The sequence below is a fragment of the Aethalodelphis obliquidens genome, unplaced genomic scaffold (assembly GCF_003676395.1).
Source record: "Aethalodelphis obliquidens isolate GAN/ISIS:26980383/991018 unplaced genomic scaffold, ASM367639v1 scaffold5, whole genome shotgun sequence".
Lineage (NCBI taxonomy): Eukaryota > Metazoa > Chordata > Mammalia > Artiodactyla > Delphinidae > Aethalodelphis > Aethalodelphis obliquidens.
Window position 1 is genome coordinate 28,818,685 of NW_020837949.1, and position 13,745 is coordinate 28,832,429.

Genomic DNA, 13,745 nt, shown 5'->3' on the forward strand with positions numbered 1-13,745 from the left:
TTGCTCCCTGCCCTCAATATTTTACTGAAACTATTCTTAATATGGTAAGAAAGGACCTTATCAATGCCAAAAATCAATGACTATTTAAAAATCCCTGTCTTAATAGAGTTATCTATTACACTGGACAACATTAACCCTGTTTCAATCTCTCCTTACACATTTTCACTTTCTGGTTTTCCATGGTACCCCACTCTACTAGAGCTTTCCTCTAACAGTTTATTCTCTAAATGCAAATGCTCCTATTTCTCCCAACTTGGCTTAAATATTGGTGTTTCCAAGGGTTCCTTCCTCAACTCCTCTTACTCTTCTCACTTTCTTTGGATGATCTATTTTCATCGTTTCGACTATTACCTATCTTCTGAGGACTTCCAACTTTTTAATCTCCAGCCCCACCCTGTCCCTCAAGCTTCAGATGTGTATCTCCAACTGCCTGTTAGGATGCAGGCAGGCATCCTGGATGTCCCACAGGCATCTCAAACACAATATGTTCAAAACGGAATTCATCTTTTCCCTAAGCCTGGAGCTTCTCAGTTACTCCATGTCTCAATTGCCGGCTCAGTTCTCTAATCCGTCACCCAAGTTAGGAATCATCTTTGATTCTTCCTACACCCTCATGCCACTCATAAGATCTACAGATACATATTTAATAGGGCTTCTATTTGTCTGCTTCTCTCTTATGATTGCTGTCTCTGTCCAGGTTTGGGTGAGCCTTTATCATCTCTTACCTGACTTCTGAAAAAGTCTCCTAACTTCTCTCCCTGGCTGAGTCCTTTTCAAATCTTCCCTCCTCATGGTTCTCAGACATAACCTATTTGAAACAAAGATGCGCTCATCTCACTTCTCTCCAAAACCTTTCACTGACTCTCCATCACTTAGAGGATAAAGTCTAAGCTCTTACCATGATCTGGCCCTAGCCGACTTTTCCCAGTCCCCTTTTATAATTGATGTTCTACAATATATAGAATTGGTTGTGATTTCCTGAGAACATCAGGTCATTTCAAAGCTACTTTGGTTCACGTTGTCTTAGGGGTTGGAATGGTTCCTTCTGCTATTACCTTACTACTTGACTAGGACCAACTCATCCTTTAATCATAAACGTGGGTAGTTTTCAAGGAGAGGTTCACTCAATCCTCAGATTGGATTAGGTGCCCCTTCTTGGTATTATTATAATACCTTATTATATCTCTTTAACGTATTGTTTCATAGTATGGATTTTTATGCCTGACTCTCTGACTACAATGTGTTAAAGGTAGAAAATGTGTCTTATTTATTTTTTGCATTACTGCTGTTTAGCTCAAGAACTGGACTCAAAAGATAAATATTGGACAATTAAGTAAAAGAATAAACGTGGTCGAGGCAATTGGAACAGAGTATAGGGGAAAGACTTGGAAGAATATTTACGAGGTAAACAGGATTTGGTAACTAGCTGGTTGGAAGTTGCTAGGGGGCTGAAGAAACATAAGGAGGAGTCAAGGATGACCCTAGCTTGTAAATGACAGTGCAAGAGAGTGAATTCAGGAATACGAGAGAACAAGAGAGTGTAAAGGGAATATTAATTCTCAATTTGGAAACATGTTGAGTTTGAGATGCTTATAGGAATTCTATAAAATGTTTTCTACTTCATTTGACAGCAGTTAGTACAATGCCTACATAGACACTCAAAAATTTGTTGAATTAGATTTCTATTACTAACTTATTAAAAATAGCCATGCTGATAGTTAAATTCTGGGATCTGCTATGTAAGATGACTATACTTGAATCAGTTATTTTTTCTTGAAAAGTCAATATTTCAGTTTTTTAGAGAGATGAATTTAAAGGCTTTTTTCTTCAACTGTGTTCATAATAAACTTTGAAAGTTTGAAGGAAAAAGAGAAAACCTTTAGGTCCACAATACAGAAGGAAAACATTTCTAGGCCAGATAAGCTTTTGTTAATTTAATTAAGATTAAATAATAACAGGAAATCATCTCTGGCAAAGAACTGAAAACCTCTTCTTTCCAAGGTGTAAGAATCAAAGGAAACCTGCTGATATTAGAGCTGGGCGGTGATGCCGGAGGGTTTCTGTGTTTTGCTTTGTTTTGTTTTGTTTTTGACTGAGTCAAAAGCTAGAGCGACATCTGCCAGAAAACAGAGACATCGTAGAAAGTTTGTGCATAACAACTGGTTGTGGGTTTGCCCCTTCTGCAGCCAGGTTTGGGCTGGTAATATGTTTGTATCCTTTCCAGGTTTTAGCTCACTCACAGTAGATGTTTGCCACATAACTAAAGGCACCATCCAAAACCACTCTTGGGCGACAGCTACCTGGATCCTGTTTGTTGTCCTGTATAAACACTGGGAAAACAAATTCCACTTCTACCCATGAAGAGAAACACCTGCTTTTCTAATCAGCAGGAACATTTTAGTCGAAATTGATGCATACCAGTTAGGAAATTGTTTATAGATTCATGGTGGCAACATATCCTCTCTTGGTGACTTGACAGATGAAAGAGACACCCCAAGACCTTTAATCTCACCTATGGCAGCAAGAGCCCACTGGAGCAGGTTTGTTATGTCTAGGATAGAATTCTCACCACAAATCAAAGAGAACACATCAAGATCTTACTGTGATGATTACAGCAATCCTTCTCAGGTATCTATGAATCTATAGTGGGAATGGTTTAATTGAACACCAGAAGATATAAGGCTCCCAAACCCAAAATCTTATTGTTCTAATACAGTAGATCTTAATGCTTGCTTTTACTGTACGACAAATTCCTTTCCCAGCTCCTGAGTCCAGCACAGAGGAAGAAATCGTTGTTATTAATGAATTTCTGCCTTTAATGTTTTGTATGAGACGAGTAATCTACGTGTTCTTGGCTTGCCACATTCATCATCAAATCATCCTTTGCAAAAAGCTTTCGATTTTCTTGATTGTTTATAATAAGCTAACAGTGACTCAAGATGTTGGGTGATGGTTTAGAAAGATTATAAAACATCCGTGTCAGCACTGGAAACTTCCTGAGGTACAAGTGGTACAAATTGTTCAAGAGTTAAGCAACAATTATGCCCAAGTGATGAATGGGTTTAGAGACTTTGTGATAAAGGGAGTCAGTTGAGAAAGATGATCTTATCAGTTCCATGTTGTAACTGGAAAGGCGAATGCTTCCAGAAGTATTTCAGCTCCAACATGAAAACATCAAAATGGATAACACTGCTCGAGAATCAACAGAGATAATTTGGGCAATACCTATATAGCTTGCCATCAAGGTGGCACACATTAGAAATAGGGTTTAATAAAACACAATTTGTGTATAATAATTGCACACAAAAAATTATAAAATCAAATAAGCGAAGTAATTTTACCTGATGTGCTTAAATCATGATTATGGAAATTAAGGATGGTTTTTATTAGTAATAATTATAAGCCAGTATTCTAGTTCTGATGGTTCAAAGAGTCTTTACTGCAGTTCTCAAATTCCATGACTCTTACTGTCAACTGGTTGATCCTGCGACAATCATGTGGGAAGGGCATCTTCTGTTTTTATTTTTTATTTTGTTTTAGCCACACTGTGTGGCTTGTGGGAGGTTAGTTCCCCGACCAGGGATCGAACCCGGGCCCTCAGCAGTGAGAACGAGGAATCCTAACCACTGGACGGCCAGGGAATTCCCGCATATTTTGTTTTTAATTGTGGGAAATCCGTAGAGGACTTCTCTTTTTTAGACTTCCAGAGCACTAAAGCTGAAAAAAGAAAAACAGGCACCCTCCCCCAAAATACTAACTGGAGACACATTATGTAAAAGCAAATAAGTAAACCTTTTCTAAAAGAGGCGAAAAACCTCTGCATGTTGTCATATGTATGTTGTCTTTCAAAGCCCCCATTTTCTGTGGGTTTGGCAACCTTTGGCTTGCTTTTACAGCCAAAATGTTTATGGTGATACTAGGCTGGCTCAGCTGCAAGTTCAGTTTCTTCCTCTTTCAAGCTACCTGCCCTTGTATATTTCTAAGCCTTGACCTTTTGCAAATAGGAAAGGCATTGGAAGAATATTTTCTTATGGAAGAAGTAAGTAGACACACAGTATCCTACGGCTTAAAAATCTGATCTGCAACGGCATGGCCAAGCTTCAAGTTGCTAAAATGCCATGCCCTCAGCTGCTGGTGGAGGCTCTCGCTTCTCTGAGAGGTAGTTCCATTGCCACACAAAAATATAACATGAATTCACTAGCAGAACATACAGAAGAACCAGTGCAGTGTCAATAACTTTTGGACATTCATAAAAATCTGAGGATCGAGATGGATTCTGACAGTCATCTTAGGGCTGAAAAACAGGATCAGAAGAAACCTCTAGTTGTCACCTCACTAGTCAACCCACTCATGACTGCACTCTGGTTTACAAAGGGGGCCACACCAGAAAGAACAACTGGATCAGTATCTGACAGGACGGTCAAACGAGACAATCTCCATCGCGGTTTCAGCTGTGCCCTTTGGGGATTGGAAGCATTAGAACTGGTGTGAGACAGCATGGCTATAGATCAGCTTTAAGGTGGCAGAGAGCGTGAGAGAGCAAGAGTGAGAGTGAGAGCTAGAGAGAGAAAGAGAAAAAAGAGACAGGGCTGCACTGGGAGCTCACTGTATTTCTAGCAACAGCAGAGCAAGGATGCATGGGTGTTTCTTGTGGACCAAATGTGGACAACTAAGTAGAGCGAGCCTGGTGCTATGCTGAATATTTTCCAAGAGGAAGCCTGGAGAAGCAAGGTGACCCGCAACAGAGGGATGGACAGTTGGAAGCCAAGGCGGCAAGGAAGGAATGCAGCTGTAAGGGAGACACTGCCTCTGTCAAAGAAGCTATTATCAGAGGGCTCGGTGGGAGTGTCTTCAAGAAAGTTCACAAGAGCACCTTCAAAAGAAAGAACCAGCATGTTATGCCCAGAAAGCACATCGATGGGTTACGCTTATGCCACTCAGGTCAGACTTTTGTTGCCCTTAACATCTCCCTAACCTGACCCAGTGAAGAAAGGGATGGCAGAAGAGTAGCAAAGCACGATGGAGGAAAAGGAAAGGAGACTCCTGCACCCTCTCTCTTACTTTGGGCTTTTGAGACTGAGGCAGGCCTGAGCTGGGGGAAGGAAATACCTTCATGTGGTTATAACACAGGACTGGGCAATTTTAGTACTGAAGTGAGAGTCTCCTTGTGCCTGAAAGTGATTGGAGTCCTATTATTATCTGAAAGCGGCTTTAAAATATTGGGACTTACCAAGATTTTATGCAAGTGTAGGGAGGAAATAATCCACAGAGTTTGAAAGGGCAGGGCCGGGGGAAGGAAAAAAAAAAATTGCTGCTATCACCTTCTCAGCTAAGACTATTTAATTACTGGCTACAAATAAAATCATTTCCACCACTAGGAAGGAAAAACTATTCAAAACACAGGCCTTCCAGGAATTCCCTGGTGGTCCAGTGGTTAGAATTTGGCCGGGGCCAGGTTCGATCCCTGGTCTGGGAACTAAGATCCCATAAGCCATGCAGTGCAGCCAAAAAAACAAAACAAAACAAAACAAAACAAAAAACCAAACCTAAGAAAGGAAAACAAAAAAACAAGCACCACAGGTCCTCTGGTTAATGCATTGGATAAACCAGTGGAGGAAGCTCATTCATCAATTTAGCCTTGAACTTCAAGCTCCACTAAGACATTTGCCACCTTCTTTGGATACAATTTCTGATGGGAAGGCTTGGGATCTATTAGAAAAGACAAGTGCTCTCCAGGTTCCCATCTTCCTGCCTGTGTTGACCAGTGATTCTGGTTTTCAGGTGTCTCCATAAACAGTAATTATTCTAACACACTTCATTTTGTAGAACCTCGAGTTGGACCTGCTACACGCTTTGGCGGAGTGATGATGAACACATTGTTTAATCTCCTCCGGACATGGTTTCTTTAATGCAAAATAAGACTGACAATGCAATTAAAGATATAATGAGAAATTTAAAAGAATCAAAAGCTACAAAAATCAGAGAGCCAGCATAAATACCTCATGAAAATGACATCCGCACGTCCCCTGCAAAAACTCTTTGTATCGCCCCATTGTTATAGTGAATGTGTCAACCACTTCATAGCCATATTTTTTTGCAGCTTCCAGAATAATCAAATTTTCTTTCCATAAATTCTGAACTTCACTCTGTATTGGAAAAGAGAACAATGAGAATTTTGATTAAGAAGACTTTTATGATTTAATAATTCAGGTAAGATCATGTAAATTGTCTTTTTAAAGATTGATCTTATTGTAAGATAAAGAATTAATTTCTTTAAGATGTGTTCCAATTTTCATGTTCCTCTTATATAAACATTGATGTAAATATAAAATATATCAATATCTATAGTGACACACAGTTTGGAACTTTTTCTTCTATGAAAAGCAGTTAGGTTTATTGCCCACAGAGATCTACTGAAGTAGCTAAGATTCTCAATTTAAAAACCAAGACTTGAAAATCACAAATTCTAGCTCCATCTATTTGAATTCTTTTAGGCATTTGAGTATTAATTAGTATGTTTTGTTTTTAGCTCTGTGCTGGGGGACAGGAATACAAGGATAATAAACCATGGTACCTGCTCTTAAGACATTGCATTCAAATAGGAGAAACGTATATGTAAATATTTACTAAGTCCTTTATTGGAGGTAAATATACCAGGCTCTCGGCTGGGAGAGAAAAGGGAATAGCTCTGCAGGGGCAGGGGGACAGCTGGACAGGGAGACTTCAAGAGGGGTTCCTGAGCAGGGTGAGGTTTGCTGGTTGGCAAACAGGGTGGGAAAACAGAGAGTGGGAGTGTGCTTTGGCGAGCCCCAGAACTGAGTGAAGGCTCCAGCTGCCGCTTCTCTAAATCATATTCCTCCCTCCCTCACCGGCTGTGTCTGAAGCAATGATGGAGCTCGGTGGGGGTTCTAGTTCAGGTCCACTGTTGAGAAGAGGGACTCCTCTACTAACTACTCCAGGATGCCTCATCGGCTTGGCCAAGACGTTCTCAGACTGACTCATAGTCTGAGACTCTTCCTACCCCATCCATCCTTCTTCTACTCCCTTTATATCAGACACATTACAGTCAAGCACGGTTCCCAGTACAGAGTAGACATTCAAAAAATATTTCATGCAAGATTGAGTGATATGCATTGGGTGGTGTGGTCTGAAACTGTTCTCACCTACTCCTGCCCCCTCCTTTTTATTCTTCTCAAACATTCTTTCTAATAAATCCCTTTATTTGGCTAACCCTGTCATGGTGTCTGTCTCTTTGAGAGCCCAAACTAACACAGGGAGGGAATTGAACTCCCCTTGTCTTTTCTAAAGAACCAAGAAAAAAATTTTTTTTCATTTTCCAGGTAAAACAGCAAATAATTACTTGCATTTATTAATCCACCTGCAAGGTAAAAGAAGCAGTACAAAGACATCTAATTTTCTGTCTTCTCCACTGTTATGTGACATTCAAAGAAAAGTGCTCCCCCCTGCCCCCCAAATAAATGCAGTGAATAGAAAAGGCTCATAAAGGAAAAACCTGGAGGAAAAGAGACAGATGGGAACTTGGTCTCTGCCATCCCCTGAAAAATAATGCTCAATGCCATTTGTAGGCCTTTTCGTGTTTGGTTACAGTATCCTCTCAACTTTAATGTGTCCAGTTATAAAAGGTAGAGGAAACTTTACAGGAAGTGTTTTACAGAGAAAGTTCAGTTCTCTGGGAAACAGACTCTGAGTCAGAAATTTGCATGCAGGAGGCCACCAGGAAAGCGCCCTTGGGTTCAACTCCTCCAGGGGAGTGAGGGCCTACACGCGGGACAGAGAGAGAAGTTGAGCTGCAACCTCGTTGCAACAGAGGCTTTTGCTGATCCCACCGGGAGTTCTAGAGCTGGGGTGGCCCTTCTGAGATGGCCCAAATTACGGAAAGGGGGCTGAGTCTTGGTTGAGGCTCTGCCCAAAAGGCAATTCCTGCTGGGACTCAGGTCACACCCGCAGCAGCCCAGAGGAATGAATGTCTCAGCCCTGAAGGGACCATCTGGGAGCAAGCAAATCCTACAAAACGTCACTCAATCATTCATGTGTGAGAGGTTTTCTGAGAGTCTCCTATGTGCTGAGCACTGTGTTTTGCATTTGGGGTACCAGAGTGAGCCATGCAGACTTCCCTCCCCCATGCTGGCTCCCACAGAGATTAGTCTAGCAGGGGAGACAGACAACCAAAGCTGGTATCTGTTGAGGGACCTGGATGAGGACACCAGACAATGTTAAAGGAGCTCATAGCAGGAAAAGTCAACTGAGTCCAGGACGTCAATTAAATCTTCCCAGAGAAAACTGGATTTAAACTAACACTTGAAGGGTGACCAGCAGTTACCCAGGTGAGTGGGTAGTGGAAGAGTGTTCTTTGGGAAGAGGGAACAGTGACTTCCAAGACCTGGAGGTGACTGAGAGCATGGCACGCTTGAGGAGCTGAAACACTCGGTGTGGAGTGTGTGTGTGTGTGTGCGCACGCGCGTGTGTGTGTACACGTGTGCATATGCGTGGAAGCAAGGACTTAGTCTACCGAGGAAGGCGGAGGCCACATCTTGAGTGGCCACGATGAGGATGATGAATGGCAGTGTCTGATGACAAGTTCAGAGTTCTTTTCTGCCTCCACTCGCTCTTGTCCTTTTCTCTTTTGTTTTATCATTCCCCCTCCTCTTCTTCCCTCCTTTAGTTTTCACCCATTTTGCAAAGACTGATGAGCACAATGGAAGCCCTGGTGGCAAGCACGATGGTTAACAGTGTCTGGCGCAAGGTAAGTGCCGAAGAACTGCTGGCAGAGATGAGTTCATTCTAAATCGAAGTAGGCATCACAAGTACTCCAGTTCCTGCGAGAAGCCACAGTCACGGAAGCAAAGCGGAGCTACCAGAGTCCTCAAGGAGGAATTACAAATGTGACCTGCAGCTTCCAAATAACATGAAAGGAGATTCAACTCATAACCCACAGAGACAATTATCAAAAGACCCCTCTCCTAATCCCCGACCATCTCAAACCCTTCATCTACCCCAGATGCTAAATGACTCAACTCACTTTAAATGACCTTAACCCCTCCTGACTCCAAGAGGCTGAATTTGGAGGTTTTATTTGGGCCACTTTCTACCAGTTCTCCTGCTTTGGCATCACAGATCTGGCGGCCAGGCAGGCAAAGTTTCGAGAAAGGAGAGGAGGATCCTGTAATCCCTGTCGGAGAAAGCTAGGAGCGCTCGTAATTGACACAAAAATAAATCTCACTCGGTTTACACATTAAATGGACAGCCTCCTGTCTCCCCAGTTCCCAGTGCCCCCGCCACGAGCTCCCCTGAGCAACTGCACACAAACCCGGCTGCCTGTGAACTCTTCTTGCTGAGCAAGGGCAGCTGGTTCTCTTAGCTACAGATGTTGCCTTTCCTTTCTTTTCTGAGACTTCTATTTAGTGTTGAGACTAACTCGTTACTGTCTTCTATAAGAACCGGTCAGAGGCCTCTAACTCCTTTCATTTACGAATATCCAACCAGAGGCAAAACGAATGATACTACTTTAAAAATACTACTGATTTTTTAAAGCAATCAGTCAGAAATCATCTTAAAAAGACACCCTTTTCCTAAATACTCATTGATGCTGACAATTTCACATGTGTTTCAGCATGAGCCCTTAACGGTGTGTGAAACATTACTGAGGTTAGGAGACACTTTAAAGCATGATCCATTTCATCTACCCCTCAAGTCTTTATCTTTTCAAACTCTGGTACCCCCTTTCTTCTTTTATGAACTCAGAGCATTATTTATGACATATTTATGGGCTGTAGTCCCCTTATTTCCAGGAATAATTATATCTGATTTATAATCATAATCCTTAAGTATATCATCTCCTTTGAATTTTACGAAGGTTGCTTAATATTATGTAGTGCCTTTTGGGTCCTTTTTCAGACACCAGCAAGGATCCTTATAGGAAACTTGAAGTTCACATAGCCTGGTGAAAATGGGCTTACCTGCGTTAGGAAGTGTACTCCATCCACCGGCAGATGAAATCCAATTCCCAGAGTTTTGATGATCACAAGGATATTGAGTAAATTTTCCCTGTGAAATAATCAGAACACAAGCCATGAACTTTGATTACATTTCTGGATGTCCGTGTTTACATAAGCAGAGTGGAATTCCTTTAGAATGTGATAATTGGCATATAGGACTAAATTCTCATTTTATAGGTTTAATATATATTAGTGTTGTTTTCTTTTTCGTGGATTGAGTTTTATGTGTCAGTGGGCATGTTTTGATTTGTAGTAAATGTAAACTTGCATACTGAAGAGCCATCTTGTGATTGGATATAAAAGTATTTTGAAACATTTTAAATTAGACTTTAAGTACTGGATTCTAAATTACAAGTTGCCCTTTATATAAAATCTTGATAAAATTCTGTCACATCGAGTAACTTTTTTTTTTTTTTTTACTTAGAACAGTAATGGCAATTATTATTGCAGAAATGTACCTCTTTAAAACCTTGTGAATAATTTGCAGGTGATTGGAATTAAGCCACTGAACACCACCAACAACTAATACAGTCTGGCTGGTATTCTCCAGGGGATGTGATCTGAAAGAAAAACAACACATGTTGCCTTGAAACAGATGGTAAACATTTTAACAGCATTGCCTCACATTTCATTGAACCATATCTGGCATCCTGATCACAGGACCTCCCTGTCATTTCTAACTCGTTTTCAGCCATATTACTTGGTATTTAAACTTTTCAGTGCATTTGATATACAGCAAACAATTATGACAGCTAGTAAAACATCTATCCATTGTGGTATTGTTTCATTCAAAATAGTTCCACTGTACCTTTGCAAGAGATGTTCAAGGGCTTTTTCAAATGTTGGTCTCAACGAAGGGCTTATCCAGAACTGTGGATAGTAGGAATAGCTGATCAAAGTCTTCCCACCATTGACGTTGTAATAGAATTTAGTGCCATGCACCTTCTGCCATTCTTGAAAGGTTTCATTCAATCTTTCGATCAGATAGTACATTATCCCTCTGTTGGTCGAATCTCCAATGAAAAGAATCTATAAGTTAAAAAATCTTGCTTTCAAATCTGATGCTTATGTGATATAGAAGACAATATAAAATAAATAATTTGATGAAAACGAAGCCACAAATCTAATTGAAGGACAGCCCTTTAAATGGTCAGAAATGACATTAATCATATTCTCCCCCAAACCCGTTCATTTTCCTTTTCCATATTCCTAGTAATGACATCATCTACTGACCTACTAACTCATGTTTAAAGCTTTTTGCTTTCTTTATGCTGTCTTTAATTTCTCTACCTCGCTTATGCTCTTAACTTTCTCATCGAATCAGCTTAACACATTTCATTGATTCAAATAGGCATGAAGTATTCTCGTGCTGTAAGAATACTTAGAGATTTTCCAATCTCTCTATTTCATAGATGAGAAATCTGGGAATCCACAGAGGTTAGCTAGCTCGATAGAGGTCAAGCTACTACTTGAGAAAAGAGCCACAGGACGAGAATTTAATTTTCTGAAAAGCAGTCTGTGTTCCAGGATGCAAATCCCAGTGCCATTTGCCCTGGAAGCCTCTCACCCATCACCTCCTTCCCATTCCCACCAGCGGAGCCCTGTTTCAGGCTCTGACTGCCTCAAAGGTGTGCTATTGTTAACACTTGCTTAATGGGTCTTCTTGCACAGTGGCTGCCCTCTAATTCATTCTCCACACAGTAATACTGGGATAAATTTCCAAATGTCTCATCTCACGTTCACACTCAGAAATCTTATCGGCTCCCCACGTACTACAGAATCAAATCTTAACTCCTGAGGTTCGGTTAACATTTGCTGAGTTTTTATTGCATATCGGCTTTTGCTAAGTGGAGATTTCACATAGGGGACTCACTTTTAATCTTCATAATCGTGGGGTGTGAATCATTCTCCGTTTCACAGATGAGGGACTTGAGGCTCAGGGAGACTGAGGTTATAAATCTAGTAAATGGGGAACACAGGACTCAAATCCAAGTCCTTTATCTCCAAGTGCGGGGTCGATGGCCCCATGCTCTCAACACTTCTCCTAAAGTAAGCAGGTCAGATTCCTACTTTTTCACTGAACATGATTTGCACTCAGCAACATCTGTTTTTCCTTGTGCTAATCCGTCTGCCTAGAAAGCCCCTCTCTCTGCAACCCCACCTGTGCAAATGCTACAAGTCTCCAGACTCGCCATGAACGGCTCTCTCAGCCGGTCTTGTCCAATGTCCCAGCGAAAGTAACCTTCTCTGTCCTCCGTGATTTCATTATAATGTTTATTTCCATTACTGATTTTATCAAAGACTACATGAAATTATGGCTATTTGTTTCTGTATCTTTTTTCTCATATCATATCAAGAAGGATTTGAGGTCAGAGTCAAGGTTAATTTCTAAATTCTAATTTCCCCCATAGTTCTATGCATGCATTTTAAAAGTATTTAGTGAACTGAACGTCAAAGGGACTTCTATTAGAGACAATTCCTTTTAATGTCTTTGGAGAAGGTTTAATTTGTACTTCAGTTTTTTTCTCTTTCTGTTGAGCTTTCCCTTTGCATTAGTCATGTACATATTCACTTCTGATTTTAAGAGCAGTCACTGCATCACTTCTCAGGCACTAGTGCGTTCGCCCATCCATAGTGAGAATGCAAAGGTTTATTTTTTCCACAGTAAGTGTACTCAAGTAGCTGTGTGAAGAAACCCAGAAGGCATTCTCCTTCAGAATTTGCTTCCCATCAAACACTGTTACCATAAGCATAGCCAAACTCAACTGTATGATGTAAGATGTCAAGGCCCCAGTCACTGAGTCTCTCGGTCAAGTTCCATTTGGGGCAATAAAATCCCAGTATGAGAAAAATACTTTGTGAAATCACTTGAAATTCTTCCTACTGGATTTGACCTATAATTATTTGTTTTTTTCTGGCCCAGATTTCTGATTTTTTAAAAGGGAAACTTTGAATTATCAGGAAAGCTCTTCATTTCAGAGACTAGTAATTATCCAACTCCATTTGTAATAGTTTGCTTGGGCTGCCATAACAAAGTACCACAGACTAGGTAGCTTAAACAACAGAAATTTACTTTCTCATGATTCTTGGCTAGAAGTCCAAGATCAACGTATTTGCATGGTTGGTTTCTTCTGAGGGCATCTCTGCTTGACTTGTAGATGGCCATCTTCTCTGTGTCTTTCTTCTGTGTATGTCTGTGTCTTAATCTCCTCTACTTATAAGGACACCTGTCATATTGGATTAGGGCCCACCCTAATGGCCTTGTTTTTTTTTTTTTTTGCGGTAAGTGGGCCTCTCACTGTTGTGGCCTCTCCCGTTGTGGAGCGCAGGCTCCGGACCCACAGGCTCAGCGGCCATGGCTCACGGGCCCAGCCGCTCCGCGGCATGTGGGATCCTCCCGGACCAGGGCACGAACCCGTGTCCCCTGCATCGGCAGGCGGACTCTCAACCACTGCGCCACCAGGGAAGCCTGGCCTTGTTTTAACTTAATCATCTCTTTAAAGGTTCTATCTCCAAAACAGCCACATTCTGAGGTTATTAGGACTGGGAATTAGGACTTCAACATATGAATTTGGTTGGGTAGAAACACAATTCAGCTTTTAATACCAGTAAAGGACCTTGGAAATCCGGTTGTTAAGCTAAATTTCCACTACAGATTTTTCTTATGAGGTCTTTTCATTTCAGTATCAAGACGCTATCCCTCCTAGTGTCTCTCTGGGCAGCGGTAAG

The 13,745-nt window shown here is 41.1% G+C and overlaps 1 protein-coding gene across 1 annotated transcript in view; it reads right to left on the reverse strand.

Annotated features, from left to right (window-relative positions):
* CPED1 (cadherin like and PC-esterase domain containing 1) overlaps positions 1-13,745 on the reverse strand; it is a 301,483-nt gene that overhangs the window by 12,855 nt on the left and 274,883 nt on the right. The window contains exons 18-21 of the mRNA XM_027102088.1: positions 10,825-11,045; positions 10,475-10,576; positions 9,978-10,065; positions 6,000-6,146 (exon numbers count right to left, since the gene is read on the reverse strand). Of these exons, the coding sequence (XP_026957889.1) occupies positions 6,000-6,146; positions 9,978-10,065; positions 10,475-10,576; positions 10,825-11,045 (558 nt within the window). The remainder of the gene's footprint in view (positions 1-5,999; positions 6,147-9,977; positions 10,066-10,474; positions 10,577-10,824; positions 11,046-13,745) is intronic.